Raw genomic sequence first — 18,108 nt, 5'->3', positions numbered from 1 at the left:
TTTAAGAGTATAAAGAGAAAAACTTGAAAACAGCTCCTATCTTGCACAATGAGCCAATCGTCTCTGAGAGGCAGATGGGAATGTAGACTGATCTTTCAGACTCAAGCGGCATAAGTCAATCTGTTCATGTTCGTGTTAGAGCAAACACTCATTGTGGAAATGCTCAGTGGAATTATCCTTATTATTTAAATATTTTGTCATTCTTACCCTCCCTTGCCTCTTGTTCATATTGTTGGATATGCATAAATGACCTCATGAAAAATGTGGTTTCATGGTATAGAAATTTCCACATATTCTTTCTTTTAGAATATATGTTAAAATAATTCTTAAAGTGTTCTGTCCTTCTCACTGTCTTTTCTATATACAAGTGTTCCTTTAGAAAATTAAGTATAGAGACTTGTGTGGATGTGTAGACCATGAGAGTGGAAGCAGAATGAGAATATAGGTGTAAATGTACAGAAAATGTATATAAGTCTAGAGCTGACTTATGAATGCACTAGTCTCTGAGAGAAATTATACTTGGTTTATTTTGATGGAGAGGTAGGCTCATTATACCCAGATGTCACTTTTTAAAGAAATGTGAACAGTGATTCCATTAATTTTAAAGAAGATATGTAGAGAATCTATCATTTTCCATTTTGTCATTTGAAAGCCATAACCAATCTCTAGAACAAAGCAAATTTATTCTAAAATTAGTTATATGAAGATGAGGGAAGTGACACATTTTAAAAATGCATTTATTTAATTATCTCTTGCAAAAAATGGCAAAGGAGTCACCACACTTTTTTTTTTTCCTCCCTATGGGAAGTCTTTGGAAAGAACCTTGTTGGAGTATGATGGTGTTAGAGTCTTTTTTCTTTTTTTTTTTTAATCATCTATTGTGCGCTTATTAGGAAATTTTTGATCAGGCTATGCTGAATCTTTCTGTGAAGAAATAGATTCTCAGTTCCATAAAAATGTCTGTTGACTGATATGAACCAGTTAAACTACATTCCATTGTTTGCCCAGGCCAGACTGGCCATTCTACCTCATTGTTTTCTCTAATCCAGTATATCATCTCTGATTTATTTAATCACCCACAAATTCACTAATTATCCATTAAACAACTGTTCGCATTGAGTTTTTGGCTTTGTGGGAAACTTAAACAGATTTGTCATGTTCCCTGCAGTGGAAGCAGGGAGTCTTTACATGAAGACAGGAAACACAGAATCACAGCATCACAGAATTAAAATGAAACTTGGAGCACATATAATCATATTTGATTACCTCCAATGACAAGAAATGCCTTGCTTCCTCAGGCAGAATGTTGTCTTATTACAGAGCTCTGACGGATGGAATCTTATTAGTTGTATGTACAGAAATGTTGATGTTAAAAGTCATATAAATGGTGAAACATAAGTGATATTGGAGACCACAAGAGGAGAAATGAGTTCAGAATTAGTTCATATAGTAATGCTCACGGATCACCAATTAAAATGAAGATAAATACCCTTTGGGTTTTATGGAATGGAAAGGATTTTGCAAGGCAAAGGTGAGGGGCTCTCTCAGCACCAGGAAAAGTCTGGAGTCAGAAAAGCAGAAGACTTGTTTTGTGCAAGTGAATGCGGGCAATTGCCCTATGTACCTGACACAGAGTGGAATCTCAATGAATATTTATTGAATAAAGGACAAAATTAATGACTGAGTGAATGATCACAGAAGAGTCTTTCTTGTCCAGACTGGTGTTGGTAAGGGAGCTGTAAAGGAAGGCTGATGACAAGCAAAGGCATGCCATACAACATCAGCCTTTGTGTCCTGACAATGACCTACCCCCTGCACATTCTAGTCCTAGCCTAGATTCTGCATTTGTAGAATTACCCTCACCATTGGGGGGAGAGGCGGGGAGGCTACATGTAGGGGGTAGTGATGACTAGCTTTCACTTATTTTTACCCATTAAGTAGGATGCTTAAACTCTACTTTCCCCTTGCATCTTATAAAGTGCTGGTTTTGCATCTGTCTGAAAAGGCTGCAAATTGCTGCCCATCCCTTGAACCGGAACAAAGACCCTATTATTATCTTCCTTGAAAAAGTCATATTGTCTATCTGGACCTCCACCTCCTCTCACCCCTGCTACTGAAGCATTAGAAATGCCATGTATTTGACTCACTTCCTTCTAAGATGTGTTCTCTTTTGGTTCATTCTAAAGTGATGTGAAATGTTGGAATTTTGCAGATAATTCAGCTTCCCACAGTCTTTCTGAGACCCCTCTCTGTTGGAAATAACACTATTGTAATGCAGATGTCCCCAATACCCTGTGAAATCCCAAAGATTCTATAAATGGCTGACCACAGGATATCCCTTTTACACAAATTTCAATCTCTATTATTGAAAATGGGCCCTTATATATAGGGATCCATTGAAACAGGAGACTGTCTCATCAGCAAAATCAACCTTAAATAGATTTTTGGCAGAAGAGGGGAAGCTAATAAACTATTAAAGATAAGCTTTGCCCTGTTCTTTCATTCTTTCTTTCTTTCTTCCTTTCTTCCTTTCTTCCTTTTTTTCTTTCTCTCTCTCTCTCTCTTTTAATATAGAGGATAACATTTTGGTAGAAACTGCTCAAATAATATTTGATAATTTAAACCTCACAATTTAAGCTTAAAGCCTCACAACTTTAAAGTCAGTGAAGCATGAAATGTATTAGCAGCACATGATGTCCAAAACATGGCAACATCATCACATGGTCATGTGAAAATGGGATCAAACTTCAACCTGAGCTGGGTGTATTCATTCACGCTTTGGCAGTGCATTCGGTATGCCTTTACCAGCTGCAAAATGCAAAAGTTGTTTAGCTACTCAGTATTTAATCTTAGACACAGACATCTTATTTAGGGAACTATAAATCCCAAGGAGACTAAGAGAGGTAAACCAAAGCTCTTTTGTAACTAAAAACAGTGAAAAGAAATGGTTAATTCACAGACTCAAAGGAAAATGGGCTAGAAAATAACACTGTAAGTGGTAGTTTGTCCCAAACTCATGCAAAGAGCTGGGTGACTGTAGTCTTTCTGGACATAGAAAGAAATCCATGGTGCAGCTGAAGAAGTGTGTGAGCAAATAATCCAAACTTAGAAACCTGCAGGGCAGTGGTTGAAGTACATTCTAACTGATGTCTGCGGCAGATTGAAAAGGAACATCTTATGGACAATTGATTGTTTCTTGAAATACAACAAAAACAAGCTTTGAAAATGTGTATATGAAAACATTGACCTACATGGAGAGAAAAGGCAGCATTTACTTTGTAATGCTATGAGGTGGTAATTCAATTTCCTGTTTACTGAACTTCAAGTGTGCTGTTTCAGGTCATAGATTGGTGGTGCTTATCATATAAATTGGCCAATAAGATTTACAAATAGTACCTTTAGTGCTTGGATAGGTGGTTGTATCTTTAGAAAAGAAAATCAATTTAATTCCACACATTGGTTTTCTCCTTAAAATTCATGCAATTTGAATATGATTGACAGGGCACTGCATCATTATGCAGTCTGTTAGATGGACCGATTATGCTTATGAATACAAGAGTGGAGTGAATGAAAGCAACATGTAATTGATTCTACACTGGTCTGACTGTTCATTAACAGTTTGAATGTAGCACAGTCACTTCTCAAATGGAAAATGATGCAAGCCACCTATATGTGCTGTCTCATTTGTTTTAAAATTCATTATGCTAATATTTTTTCACAGAGTGTTTTCTCTGATTTTCTTTCTTTCTTTCTTTTTCCCAAGGATAACTCTGATTGAATCTTTGTAAATAATTCTCCTGCTTTCAATACTTATTTGGCATTCTAATCACACATTTTTCAGTTTTCACTTTTGGAAATGAAAGCGTGCTCTCCCCTGTACCCCCTCCAAAGAAAACCTATCCTGCTCCCCTTTTCTGTGTAGTTCAGACTAATTTTCCAGGATAAAATGAGTTGGGGGAATGCAAGGTGGTGGTTATAACTTCAAAACAAAAGAGGTGATTTATAGACTGATTGATTTCTGAAATAGATGAGGAAAAACAGCTTTCATTTGTCTTGCCACACTTTTAGTGTGATAGAGCACAAAAGGGCCTGCCATCTCATTTTCCATACCTCTTCAAGGGCTTGCATTTGAAATATTGATTAAATGTACAAATCACATGGCTTTTTTCTCAGCTTTCCTCACTTGTACAAGAAAGGACCTCAAATGTTTGAAGACCTGCTTTCCTTTCTTGAATGAGAAGCTGGGCATTTTGGGGAAATAGCATTATTTTATTGCTCACAGGGAGATATGATGCTGATTCTATAACAGCCAACCCTACCCTTTCCTTTGCCCCCAGCTTCCTGCCAGATTTGAGTATAGAAGAAGCAAAGAAACTAGTGCTGGGTCTGGCAGTTCTATGTCGGAGCTACAATAACACTGTGATCTCCAAATTAGATTGTATTTACAATTAATAAATGTATTAATTCAATCTCTCTCCAGCTCTGATTTTTATTAAATCAGCAGCTGACTTATTAAAATAATAGATCTGAGAAAACACTGGAGATAGTTTTTTTTTTTATTTTATTATGGTGAGAACTTTCAAGATTTACTCTTTTAGCTGCTTTCAAATATGCAATATGGTATTATAAACTAGTCACTGTGCTGTATATTACACACCCAGGCCTTATGTATTTTATAACCAGAAGTTTGTACCTTTTGACCCCCTTCATCCAATTCTGCCACTCCAACCCCTAAACTCCACCTCTGGCAACCACCAATATGTTCTTTGTATCTATGAGCTTGGGTGTGTTGTTATTGGTTTGTTGTTTTAGATTCCACACAAAAGTGAAATGACATGGTGCTTGTCTTTCTCTGTCTGACCTATTTCACTTAGCATAAGGCTCAAGGTCCATCCATGTTGTCAAAAATGTCAGGATTTTTTTTTTCTCTTTTATGGCTGAATAATTATTTTATGGCTGAATATTATTCCACTGTGCATATACAGACCACATTTTCTTTATCCTTTCACCTATTGATGGACACTGAGGTAGTTTCCATGTCTTGGCTATGGTCAAGAATGCTGCATGAAATGGGGGTACAGATATCTTTTTCAGCTCATGTTTTCATTTCCTTCAGATAAATATTCAATAGTGGAATTGCTGGATCTTATGGTAGTTCTAGTTTTAATTTTTTGAGGAATCCCTACACTGTTTTCTATAATAGCTACATGGAAATAGATTTAGTCATGTTGGCTTTTTCTATGGTTTCTAATATATCTTACTGCAAGAGTTTTTAATTAAAAAACATGCTGGGAAGCCTGGGTGGCTCAGTGGGTTAAGCCGCTGCCTTCAGCTCAGGTCATGATCTCAGGGTCTTGGGATCCAGCCCCACACTGGGCTCTCTGCTCAGCAGGGAGCCTGCTTCCTCCCTCCCTCTCTCTCTGCCTGCCTCTCTGCCTACTTGTGATCTCTGTTTGTCAAATAAATACATAAATAAAATCTTAAAAAAAAATAAAACAAAACATGCTAACCAAACAAAGCCCAAGTGTCTGGGAAGTCCTGAGATGTGGCCATTGTAAAATATGTTCATAAATTCTTTGCTACTCCTCCCATCAAGAGGAGGGGTTTATGTGTCTACATTTGAAATGGGTGGGATTGTGGGATAGTTGCAACCAATAGGGATAGTGATACTATACTAGTGATACTATACTACTTCCAAGGTTGAATTATAAGGGTGACTTAGCTTCTACATCTGGTACACTTGCTTTTGGAACCCTGAGCTGTCATGCGGGCAAACTGACTACTCTGAGGCCACCATGTTGTGAGGTAACCCAAACTAGTCCCTATGGAGAGTCCCTGAGACTATATGAAGAGGGAGGGATGTCAGCCCGACTCTTAGCTGCTTTATCGCCACCACTGTTCCACTACCAGCCATGGGCTGACTGCAGCCATGGGAGACACCCTATTCCAGACCCCCTAGCTGAACCCTTTTAGAATTTCTCATCCAGAGGAACCATAAGAAATAATGAAATGGTTGTTACCACTCTTAAGCCACCATATTTTGGGGTAGTTTTTGTTTATTTTTGTTTTGCTTCAGGGGGTGTTGTTTTTTTGTTTTTATCCATAGCAATAGCTAACCAGAATCTGCGTGTGTAGAAACTATGAGGTAAAAGCAATGGGATTCATGATAAACGTGCCAAATTTTGTATATACAGATGTATGTAATTTCCTTCAATTAAATAGGCACCTTAGGAAAATTTTATCTATAATCACATTGCCATTGTGATATTGTATCTCCCCACGTTGATGTACAACTTTGGACATTTTATTCTCCTTCTCTGGTTCCTGAACAAAGGAAAACAGATGAAATTTTCTATATTGTCCTTTTCATTTCCAAAACTTCTTAGCTACTGTTCAAAATTATTTGATTGCTGAGATACCTAAGATGTATATGCCTGTACTACATTTCCACTATAAAGTGTCTATTGCATATTAAGATTGTAGTGAAATATTAAAGGTAGATATTAAACATATAGGAGAAAAATGCCCTTTTGTCCACCATTTGAACCATACTTTTATCTGAAAATAATGACTTTCCATAAAGAGATTATTGAGAGTAGCAAAATAAGGAAAGATATACCTAGTGGAGTCATTCTGTTACATCCCTTGGAACTGTATCTTTTTCAAGAATATTTTCATATTTATAGTGATATAAGATCATCTTTATAAAGCACAGTAACAGTCTTTGTATATCGTAGAGATATGGTAGATGGGATCCAGGAACATGGTTTAATAAACCATGTACCCTTTGTTTTAATGCTTTAATTAATTGTTGAGTAGGTAATATATTCATATAATTTGAATGTAAAAAAATATAACAAACACTGAAAAGTCGCCTTCCCATATTTGCCTCTATTTTTGCATTTTCCATCGTGACCCTAGTGGGGAATCACTGTAATTAAGTGCTTGTTGCTCCTTCCAGAGTTGTTTTATGCAAGTATTAGCAAAAAAAAAGTATATTCTTTCCTTCACCTGTGGGATATTTTTACACTAATGGTAGCATATTAATTATACCTCTCCACATTTGTTTACTTAGTAATATATCTTCAATATCTTTCCATAATCACATGTAAATACCTTCATTGCTCTTTTTACAGAAACACAATATTTCATTGTATAAAGGCATAATTATTTTACTAGTCCTTATTGATGGACATTGAGGTTGCTTCAAATCTTTGCCTGTCATATACTGTGTTATAGTGAATGACCTGTATAAATGCCATTTTGCATATGAGTAAGCATATTATCTAGGATACATTCCTAGAAATAGAACTATTAGATCAAGAGGAGTCTACATTTATAATTTTGATAGGTATGTAAAACACTGTCTCTGGGGATGGGACCAATTTGTACTTTACTTGTATAAGCATGTTTGAGAAACTTGAACCATGAGTGCTGCTCATTTATCTGGACAAGAATGAATTAGACTACTTAGAATCTATAGATCTATTCTTAATAGGCAAACAGGAGAAGAATTGAATTCAAGAATAACAAAGAATCTTAGAGGCCATCTTATTCAACTCCTTCTTTTAACTTGGAGAGGGAAATCCAAAGAGGAGAGTGACTTGTCCAAGGCCACACAGCTAATTAGTGACAGATGTGGGACTTCTGACTTTTAATCAGGCCTTAGGACTTAAAGTGTGGTATACTTTCCATATCAGAACAGAGATGATGACTGTCATTTCTGCCTGTGTGTATAAGGTGTCTTGGATATTGCTGCTGTTGGTGGTGGTGGTAATTGAGCTTCTATATGCACCAGAAATCAAATTAAACACTTCTGTTTACATTATCTTATTTATACCAAGGAATCCACAAATTCATGTGCAAGTGAAAGCATTATCTATGGATTGAATGCATTTATCTCAAACATATGTATCTACTATCAAGATGCTATTGTGATCAACACAATGTAAATTAATGCAAAGCCTCATTGATGTTGTAACAGCTGTTTGTCTCAAACTTGTTCTCCATCAATGGATTTTGAAACTAGTATTGTGAAAGGGTAGTCTGTGATATTTTTGATATGAGAATAAAGATCCTTAATACTCACAAAACTTGCAAGCCACTTGTTTAAGGTCTCTTGTAACTGCCCAGGCATCATTTTGTTCTCCATCTGTCCTTGATACAAAGGTAAATGTTAATGAGGCCACACATCGCAGAATAAATCACAGAGATCATCTAAGCAGTTGATTTGTTTTGCTGATAAGGAAACCAAGACAGGGGCCAGCGAAAGGGTGGCTTCATCTGGAGCACTTGGCAAGTCAGGGCTGGAGCTGGAATTGGAAGGCAGACCTCCTGAATGCGTTTTATAGTGGGAAAAGAGGAACTTGTCAGTGTGGAAGAATCACTCCTAAGTGCTATGAACAATTAAAATAATGAAGGAAATTTACTTTTGGGCCTCACATTGATTCACCTTCAGCTTTGTGGATCTGAGAGGTCATTGTGTTGGTCGATAATAACACTTGATCTTGGATGTTGTAAGTTTAATATAGAGCATAAAATACAGGGATCAATATTTTGATGTTGAGGAGAAGGCTCATTGATTGGCTGTTTGTCCTCAGACTTTTAAATTAAATGGAGAACTGAAGAAATGTAAGGAATAGCTTTTCATAAATCCCATTTAAGTTATGTGGACAATGATGTCTACAGGGAAAAGCAAAGAGAAAGGATTTTTTAAATGTCACTATTTTCTCCTTTTATGAACTCTCTCTTTCCTCTTCCCATTAATGCCCCTAAGCCCTGTTTTTACTTGGCTCAAGTAGACACGTCTGTATGACCCCAGATAAGAGGCACTTATTCTTGACCTTCTCCATCCATATTAAGGAATTCAAGGTCATACCTTGTTGCTTCTTTATGTATTAAGTATTTGAGGTACCGAGGCATTTGGGAACAAGGAAAGAAAACAAAATAAAACCCATGGATTTGTCCTTTAACAATGGCAGTGAGGGTACTGGAGTTGTCCTGGCATAACATTTCCCAAAGGTAAATTTGTAGAAATTTAGTCCCTTGAAGTACTCTGTAAAACATAGTTTTTAACAGTCAAATGTATTCCATTCTGTATCCTCTCTGGTTGAGATTCATAATCCATTGTTGCATACTGAATGTCCTGAAGTCCTACATTTAGGTAGCTGTTTTGATTTAATTTCACCCAGTGATTCCCAAATATAATTGACCATTAAACCCGCAGCTTATCATACCCACTTTTGGGGAATATTGTTCTCTAGAATCCTGTGTTGTTAGTCTACAGCTTCTCTCCCTTTGGATTCATTGGGGGATTTAGAATAGTGTAGCTGGGTGCAAACAGGTAGTCATGAAGGGGAAAATGAAGTAAAGCCATGCACAACCTTCCTTCTTCACGTATTCTAGCATTTGCTTCAAAATGGAAGCTAATGTGAAATATTCAAATAAAAATTCACTACATCTGGTAGAGAACTTGCATTGCTTCAATAGATAAGAGCTCTTATGTGTTACTCTGTTACTAAAAAAATGATATCACTGTGTGCTGGGTTTTTGTTTTGTTTTGTTTTTGCTAGACATAACCTAATCTCCCTTTGTCCTCTCCTATGTTATTGGGGTTCTCACTTTAAGGCAACATTGGCCTGTGCAAGAACATCTGCATGAACTCGCTGGTGATGTTTCTGCCTATTTGGATCACAAGATATCATCTTTAATATTATCTGACAAGGGTTTTAATCAACATTTTGAGGATTTCTCAAACATCAGATAATACCCTCAGTATTTTGAGTATTTAGTAGTCTGAGTATTTAGTAGGCAAACAACAAAGATTTTACCCTTAGTGACTTTTTTTCTGCCATTTAAATTTCCTATGCAATTTAAGACTATTCCATAATGTGATGTGTTCTTATCTTGTCATTGTTGTTGAAATGAAGTGGTACTGATTGGGCAAAGCTAATGATTTCAATTTATTATAATAGTCCAGTAATATTAGACCAAATTTGTCCTTCTGATCAAACATGATTAGTTGTTGTTACCTACATCAATGAGATGGGCAAATAATCCAGATTAACAGCTAAGACTGGAAAACAGATGTTATAAGACATTCAAATAATTTGGTTTATAATTTGAGTTCTCTCTTATGATTCTTACAGACTTTAAAACTGAGACAGTTCTATTTCATTACGTTCCTAAGTGAAAAAATTTATGTGTGTGAAGGTATTAAAAAAATACAGTGACTGGTTTTATATTCCAAAAAAAAAAAAAATCTAATTCTGTGTTTTAAATATAGAGGTTGAAAGTATAGATTGCTTTTTGAAAGTTTTAATATAGTAAACAATAGAAGCTAGGTAACTATTAGGGACTATTATGCCTAGCATACCTCATATATTTGAGGATTGGTCAGTGGCACTTTAAATTGGTAGAGATGTTTTAAAGTTATTCCTTTTAGGGTTATTACTGATAGTTACAAATTATCTTGGCACATTCTCAGAAATTAGCCCCCTTTTTATTGTGTATAATGCCTGGAACTATTGTCTTATTTATAAGTAAAGTGATGTGAAGCATTCGTTCTTCTTTCCCATGTCAATTGAGAATGCTCATTTTGCAGGCAATTATTTCTCAGTTTATTTCTCACCAAGGGTTTGTCTTTTGCCAGGGTGCCAATTATTCACATCTTGTATTATAATCTGTCTCACTAGGATCTGACCAATAATAATGAAATAATTTACTGGTAGGGGATGCCCTTTCACAATTATCACCTTCCTGGGCAACTGCCTACTTTAAGAGGCTGTGCTATATAAAAACTCTACCAGAGAAGCATTTGCATCATCAGTAATTCTTAGCTTGCTCATCTCCAGGCTCCAGCACAAATATCTACAATAAATAAAGCACCAATTATGTGAAAAGTGAAAAATACCTTGCTTATGCCATTTCTCCTTCCTTTTGCATGTGCAGATGTCATCCATACTGTAGGACCAATCGCCAGAGGTCATATTAATGGTTCCCACAAGGAAGACCTTGCAAATTGCTATAAATCATCTCTGAAGCTGATGAAAGAAAATAACATCCGATCAGTTGTAAGTTCTTTTCTGTTTCTTATTTCTTATTCTTTTCAGCCTTTGTATCTGGGAAAATAATATCATCCAAAATGCAGTAAGAAACCGTTTCTGAAATTCAGAAAACTAAGGTTGAGGTTCTCAGTAAGTGATGTGCTACTGGCTATCGTAACTCCACTCTTTTGTGTGCCCTAAATATTTGCTTAATTGTGTGTGATGTTTGGGGAGTTAGAGCTGTAGAACCATACAACTGGAGCCATCTCATCTACTTTCTTCCATCCATAGTGCCGTTACCTTTTGGAGAAAGGGTGCATGTGGACATTTTAATTTAAAAGTTGATGCCTATTTGGGTCTGTAGCTGGGTATGCCACATCCCTTCTAAATTTTATCAATTTAGACTGAGAGAGTTCAAAAATGTGGATCTAATCTATTTCCTTACCAGTTGGCTGGGATGAAAGGAAGTCTCTTTGAGCTGGATTTGGGAATATTTATTCACCTGCTTTTCTTTTGCAACATGTCCTACGTTTATTACATCTCAATTACACCAGGAAAACAAAAGTATGAGAAAAATGAGAGTGTAAATACCCAAAAGTAAGTTAATTTGGGCAGAATCCCGGGATCTTTTCACATAGATTATAACCTTGGTGGAAACTGTGGGGCAGGAAGATAGTTTAACCCTTGACTTCTTAGCAGGATGAATGGATCCACATTACTTAGGAGGTCACAAAAGCAGAGGTTTTATTATTTGCATGAAGGAGCACTGAGAGTCAGACACATCTAGATAACCCTAGTTGGTTGCTGGACTTTTCATGCATGATTATAATTTTGAAATGCCTTTTTCAATGTACATTGGTGAGTTTGCTTAAAATAACACCTTTTTGCAAGCTGATTATACAGTCTTTTAAATCTTTGCTTAATTATTAACAAAACATAAGATTTTATTTCACTCTTTGGTTTTTAATTTTTTTTCCTTTAAAAATGAATCAATAAGTAAGATCCCTCTGTCTTAGAGGAGAAAACTTGAGTTCAAAGAGAATGGAGCAAAAGAAACTATTAAACTTAGTGGGCTGATTTTGTTTTTTACAGCAAAATAAGGAAAATCAACACAGGTGTGCACATTTAGGAATAATTAAAATTTTACCAATATGGTGTATTGATTATAAAGGCAAGGGACGGAAGTGCTTGGAAAAATGGATATGTGTAGAAGTTTCTAGCTTCTCTATATAGACCTTGAGACCTGAAAAGAATTGGCTAATGAATTCGCTGGCATAGCTAATGATTCCTTTTCTAAAGCCAAAAGAAAGAAAGAAGATGCTAGCCCACTAGAAATAGTATAAAAACAGCACCCATTCTTTTAATAGGAAAAAAAATGTCTCTAATGATGATGATCTTAAAACAATCATATCTGCTATTATGCTACTTGCTACCATTAGGTAAGGAGTGGGAGAATTATGGACTAAGTTCAATTGACTTTTGGCAGATGACCTACAAATGGACTAAAGCAATGCTCTAATCATCCTGGGATTGGGATTAGGTCTATCTAAATACCTTGGATGATGATTTTGAGGGTTTAATTACATCTTACTTGGTGCTAAGTTAGCCGATGATGCTAAACCAAAATCATTTCAATATTAATAAAAATAAAAATGGTGGTGGAAAATATTTGCAAAACATGAAGCAAGATGTCCAGTTGAATGGATTTTTCTGTCAAATGCCTTGTCTCTTATTCACACACAAAAAATCTATTTTCCTTCCTTCCTCCCTTCTTTCCTTCCTTTTTTCCTTCCTCCCACCTACCTTCCCACCTTCCCTTCCTCTCTCTCTCCCTCCACACTCTCTTCTTTCCTCCCTCCCTCCCTTCCTTCCTCCTTTTCTCCCTCCACCCTCCCTACTTTCCTTCCTTTCTTCCTCCCTCCCTTCCTTCCTTTATTAAAGAAGGAAGTGGGCTTTCTATTTTATATGGAATATCATGTTCTTGACCAATGTTAAAAAAAATTACAATACTGATAAAATCAAAGCCTCATTATGTGCAGAAAATGGAAAATTCTTAGAAACTGATTACAATTGGATATATGTTTTAATGTATCGGCTTATACTTTGTGTACTTATTACTATAGATGGGAGAGAGAGGGTTGATATAAAAAGCCTGGCTATTAAGGTGGAAAATAAACTTAACTTGAGCTCATGTATATACCTGTCACAGAAAATTTCTCTAAACCCTTTTACCAGAGCTGCTTAGTATTTGCTTTACCAGTTGTCACGTATGACTATTGATAAGCCATGTCAATATTCTGTAGCCTCAGTTTCCACCTACAAAGAATAAGTAAATTATTAGTGTTATCTCTGATCTATCTAATTCAAGAGGCTGTTATGGGGGTCAGTTGAAATAATGGATGTAAGATATTTGGAAAAATGTAATTCTCTATAAAACTCTTTGGCAATATTGCCTCAAGTATAATATAAAGTAAATAATTTTCACATTTTAGGATTTGGCAAATCTAGGAGATTGAGATCATTCTTGCTTTGACATCTATTCTGAAAACCAGACCTCTAGACATTTATCATGTCATCTCTTGGTGTTGTTCAGCCAGAAATAAATTATTATCAAGTATTCAGTTAGTACATTTGTTAAAGAAAAACTCATTTTTTTCCCTCTCCTGTGTAGGGAAAAACCTTGTTCTTCCTCATTGTGCATTTATTCTTTGTGAAGTCTCCTTTGCTGTTCACAAAAAAACACTTCACTCTGGTCACCAAATATGTGGAGGTTTCTCCTCATACCTTGCAATTCTCTGGGACACCAGCTGGGTATCCTACAATTTAATGTAATTCTGACACTATCTACTTGAAGATAGTGTCAGATCCCCTAGGTTAAGGGCTCAGTTCCATAAGGTTACCTATTCCCCAAACTCCTACACCTAAACCCTTCAGATGCCAGTAGCAACCTTGGGTTATCACCTATGTTTCTGAACCAACCAGCTATAGATCTAAGGTCCCAACAACCTCCTCCTTGGGTTCAATTAATTTGCTAGGGAGGCTCACAGAACTCAGTGATACACTTACATTTACCAGTTTATTAAAGGATATGATAAAGGGTATAAATGAACATTTAGATGAAGAAGTACATAGGGCAAGGTCTAGGAGGATCCCGACCACAGGAGCTTCTGTCCCAATGGAGTTGGGGGCTTCCTTTACTCTTCTGGGGTGGTTGGGTTTGGCAACCTGGAAGCTCTCTGAACCTGTACTACTGGAATTTTATGGAGGCTTCCTCAGGTAGGCATGGTCAGTCATCAACTCCCATTTCTAGCCCCTTTCCCCTCTCTGGGGGATGAGGGGCAAGGTTGAAAGTTTCAAGCTTCTAATCCTTGCTTGGTCTTTCTAGTGAAGAGCCCCCCTCTAGGAATAATCCAGGAGCCCACCAAGAGTTACTTCATTAGAATAAAAGATACCCCAAGTGCTCCTATCACTTAGGAATTTATAAGAGCTTTAGAAGATCTGTATCAGAGATGGAGTCAAAGACAAGTATTATATTAGAGCAAAAGATGTGTCTATGGTTCTTATTACTTAGAGAATTACAAGAGTTTGGGGAGCTCTGTGTCAAGAACTGGGGACAGAGACTAATACATATTTTCTATTATCTCATAATATTTTATTTATTTGACAATTAAAACCACTATTAATGTTTATAACTATTAATATCATCTTATTTATAATCATTAATAATGTAATTGTTAATATTACCAACTCATATTTGTATTGACAGTGCAGAGCATACCACAGAATTTTATTGCTCAGTAATTGCATTGAATTAAATTAAATTATACCAGTCTGTCACCACACTTAACTATCTTAAATTTATAGTCTAATCTTTAATTTTTCAAAAGTTATATCATTATGGTTTCTCCTACTATGTGTCATTTTACAACAGAGCTACAAAAATGAGTAAGGATTAACTAGTTAAAGTGGTATAGTAGATATGTAACAAAGTAACCATAAAGCAATATGGTTAAATACTGTAATGATCTGGACCAGCTAGGCTGCGCTACAACTACAGACAACCTCAAGATCTCAGCAGCTTACATTCAGAGACCTTGGCTATGGACATTCCGTCATCTCATAGTTGTGCTCTTTTGAACTGACAGCCTGCTCAGCCTTAGAACAGAGACATTGCAAACTCATGCATGAACTTTTTACTGTCTCAGCTTAGAAGCAACAGACACCATTTCTGCTCCCATTTCATTGGTCAAAATATTCAATAACCCTGCCTACCTGCAGGGGGTTAGGGAAATATTCCTGAATAAAAGAAATATTTACCAGGCACCACTTTTCTGCCAAAGTTAAAGCAAAGACTTGGAGGTCACAACATAGGTATCAGAGATTTCTGAGATTTCTGCTTTATTCTTGTATCTCCAAAGAATTTCTTTAAAAATTTACTGGAGGTAAAACAAAGAGTATAATCATTTATTTACTTAAAAAAAATTAATAAGACTTATCGTGTGCCAAGACTTTTCTTTGGGAGGGGAATGAGCAGAGAGAGGGGGAAAGAGAGAGAATCTTAAGCAGACTCCATGCCCTGTGTGGAGCATGACACAGGGCTTAGTCACACAACCCTGATATCAGAACCTGAGCTGAAATCAAGTCAGATGCTTAACCTACTGAGCCACCCAGGTGCCCCTTACTGAGACATTTTTAAGCATCTCCTAAATCCCCGAAGATATAATGGTTGTCTTCAAATACATAATTTGTCTCAATCTTCTGCCCATCCAGACAAATAAAGAGACAAGATCATCATATCCATTGTATGATTTGAGAGCATTCTCTCATTCTCATCACTTTTACATATCTTCCCACAGATGTCTGGAGTTCCATAATTAATGAGTAATTTATGATGGCCAGGCATTGTCTTTTCTCTGCAATTTTCCTTTAAAATGAAAATACTCCCGAGATCTGTAGATAATTAATTTCCTGATACCTTAACATGAAGAAGTTCATCAAATTACTTTTCACTTTGGCAGGATAAATTAGAGGATGATAAAAGTGCTCAGGGCCTCAGCCTAGGGGAGGAGGGGAATTGGAAGGAGGTTTGGAGGAAGTTTGGGAGAAACAAAAAACACAGTGGGATACAAATAAATTTCACTTACCTTCAGTTTTTTGCTAAAAAGAGATACCCTTTAAATACAGAGGAGGGGAAAAGTTACATGTGATTATCGAGAAATAAGGTAGTTATTTGCTTTTGGAGGTGTTATAGACAAAATTTTTCACTATGAAAAAAATAATACTCTTTTATTAATTTAAGAGAGAATATTTCCTTACATTTCTCTCCTCTGTCTATTCTTCTTGGTGGCTTCTTTTCAGTATATATCTACATGTTTGCTTTAGGTTGTAAAAGGATAAAAGTAATCAATAAATCCAATGGTTCATTTTACAGTGGCACATCTCTCCTATGAATTATTAATTAGCACAGCTTTATTAATACTGATGAGTATTTAAATTTATGATTTCAGTCATGATTCTTCTTCCAAGTCTTATCATAAAGGGTTTCAAATGAAAAATCTGACCCATCTTCCATGCTTCCTAGACCTCGTTTGTGCATGTACCTTATTTCTTCCAACCTACTTCAAATATAATTCACTTGTTTTCCTCCAACCACAAATTTCCCTTGGGCAAGATTCAAATATATGCAGATTTACTTGTATATACATTCTCTGCAACCTTGAGAATGTTGATTCCAGGATAGGCAAAAAAATCTAGGCAACCTGGAGAGGATAATTAGAATAGGAACAGGGGGAAAAAGTTGAAAGAAAAGTCAAGAGAGTGTAGATTTTCTCAGCAAAACCTTGGGAAGGATAAAGGTAGGTGTCAAAACCAGGTAGGTGTCAAAACCCAGGTCTTAGAAACACAGTATTCTAACACATGTGGCTTCAAAGTCAGGTTGGTGAAATTGAACAACTGCATTATTTTAATGTCTGGCACAATGCTGTGTCCTGAGAAAATTAAACAGGTATTGTGGGAATTCACATATACTGGATATTCTTTTGAATGTATATTACCTAAATCATATAAAGGAAAATATTTGTATTGGTGAATATCTTGGTTAAATCTTAGAGGTGAGTGTAGGGGTGAAGGCAGTGAGGAAAGATTCCTTTTGCACAGGGACTGTTACGAATAATATTGATGTAGAGGCACTATAATAGCATAGATATTATCTTATATGTCATACTGTTTTTGTTGCTTTTAAGTGAGTATAGAAATATTTTATAAGGATTTTTGTAAGTTTGTCTTGCCCTCTATTTCTTTTCTGCAATATGATCTTAAATTTCCTCAATGGCAAATTCTACCATCAGTTTTACTTTTAGAAACCTAATCCAAGCCATTCAAAAAGGATCAAGTGATTTCTGCCCTCAGTATCAGTTAAAAGGAAAAGATTTATATCTGTCAGTGATACTGGATATTCAGGAAAACCCCTTGTAACTGACAAAATATACTGTACCCAGTTTGATGTTCTTTGAGGAAGAACATGTAATAAGAAAATAGATGTTAATATAAAAACGATCAGAATGTGAATATAAACCAGATTTTATTTAGGTTAAAAATGATTTTCCCGTGACGTGTAGCTAAAAAGTGATATATGAATTTGGTAGTTTTATGTGATTATGAACAACTAAAAGTTGGGTGCTTGTTTTCATAGTATATACCTCTGTGATTTCTAGTTGAGAAGCATGCTAGATGATGTATGGAATGTAAAAAAAAAAAAAAAATTAAATCTTTGCTGGTAGGAAACACCTAAATCAATAGAGATCCCTCAAAACTAGATGGTTTTTCCTCCATGAGTCATAGATTTTAAGACTTACAATGGAAAAGACAACAGACCTGCAACTTCACTGCTTCCTCTAAGCATTGCAGCAATAAGCAAATTTGGAATTCTGTATTTAATTATTTCACTGCAGTGTAGGTTTTCATTTTAAGGCATAGTCAAGTAAACCTTATTTTCTTATCCAAGTTCCCTTCTGAGAGAGTTGCCATGGCAATGAGTTCTCAGCCTGAAATTCTTAAATGCCAG

At 36.0% G+C, this 18,108-nt stretch overlaps 1 protein-coding gene across 1 annotated transcript in view; it reads left to right on the top strand.

Annotated features, from left to right (window-relative positions):
* MACROD2 (mono-ADP ribosylhydrolase 2) overlaps positions 1-18,108 on the top strand; it is a 2,072,211-nt gene that overhangs the window by 1,268,378 nt on the left and 785,725 nt on the right. Inside the window, exon 6 of the mRNA XM_045980851.1 lies at positions 10,951-11,072. Coding sequence (XP_045836807.1) covers positions 10,951-11,072 — 122 coding nt within the window. The remainder of the gene's footprint in view (positions 1-10,950; positions 11,073-18,108) is intronic.

This window comes from Meles meles, chromosome 16 (genome assembly GCF_922984935.1).
Source record: "Meles meles chromosome 16, mMelMel3.1 paternal haplotype, whole genome shotgun sequence".
NCBI lineage: Eukaryota > Metazoa > Chordata > Mammalia > Carnivora > Mustelidae > Meles > Meles meles.
This window is presented reverse-complemented; position numbering and strand designations above follow the sequence as displayed.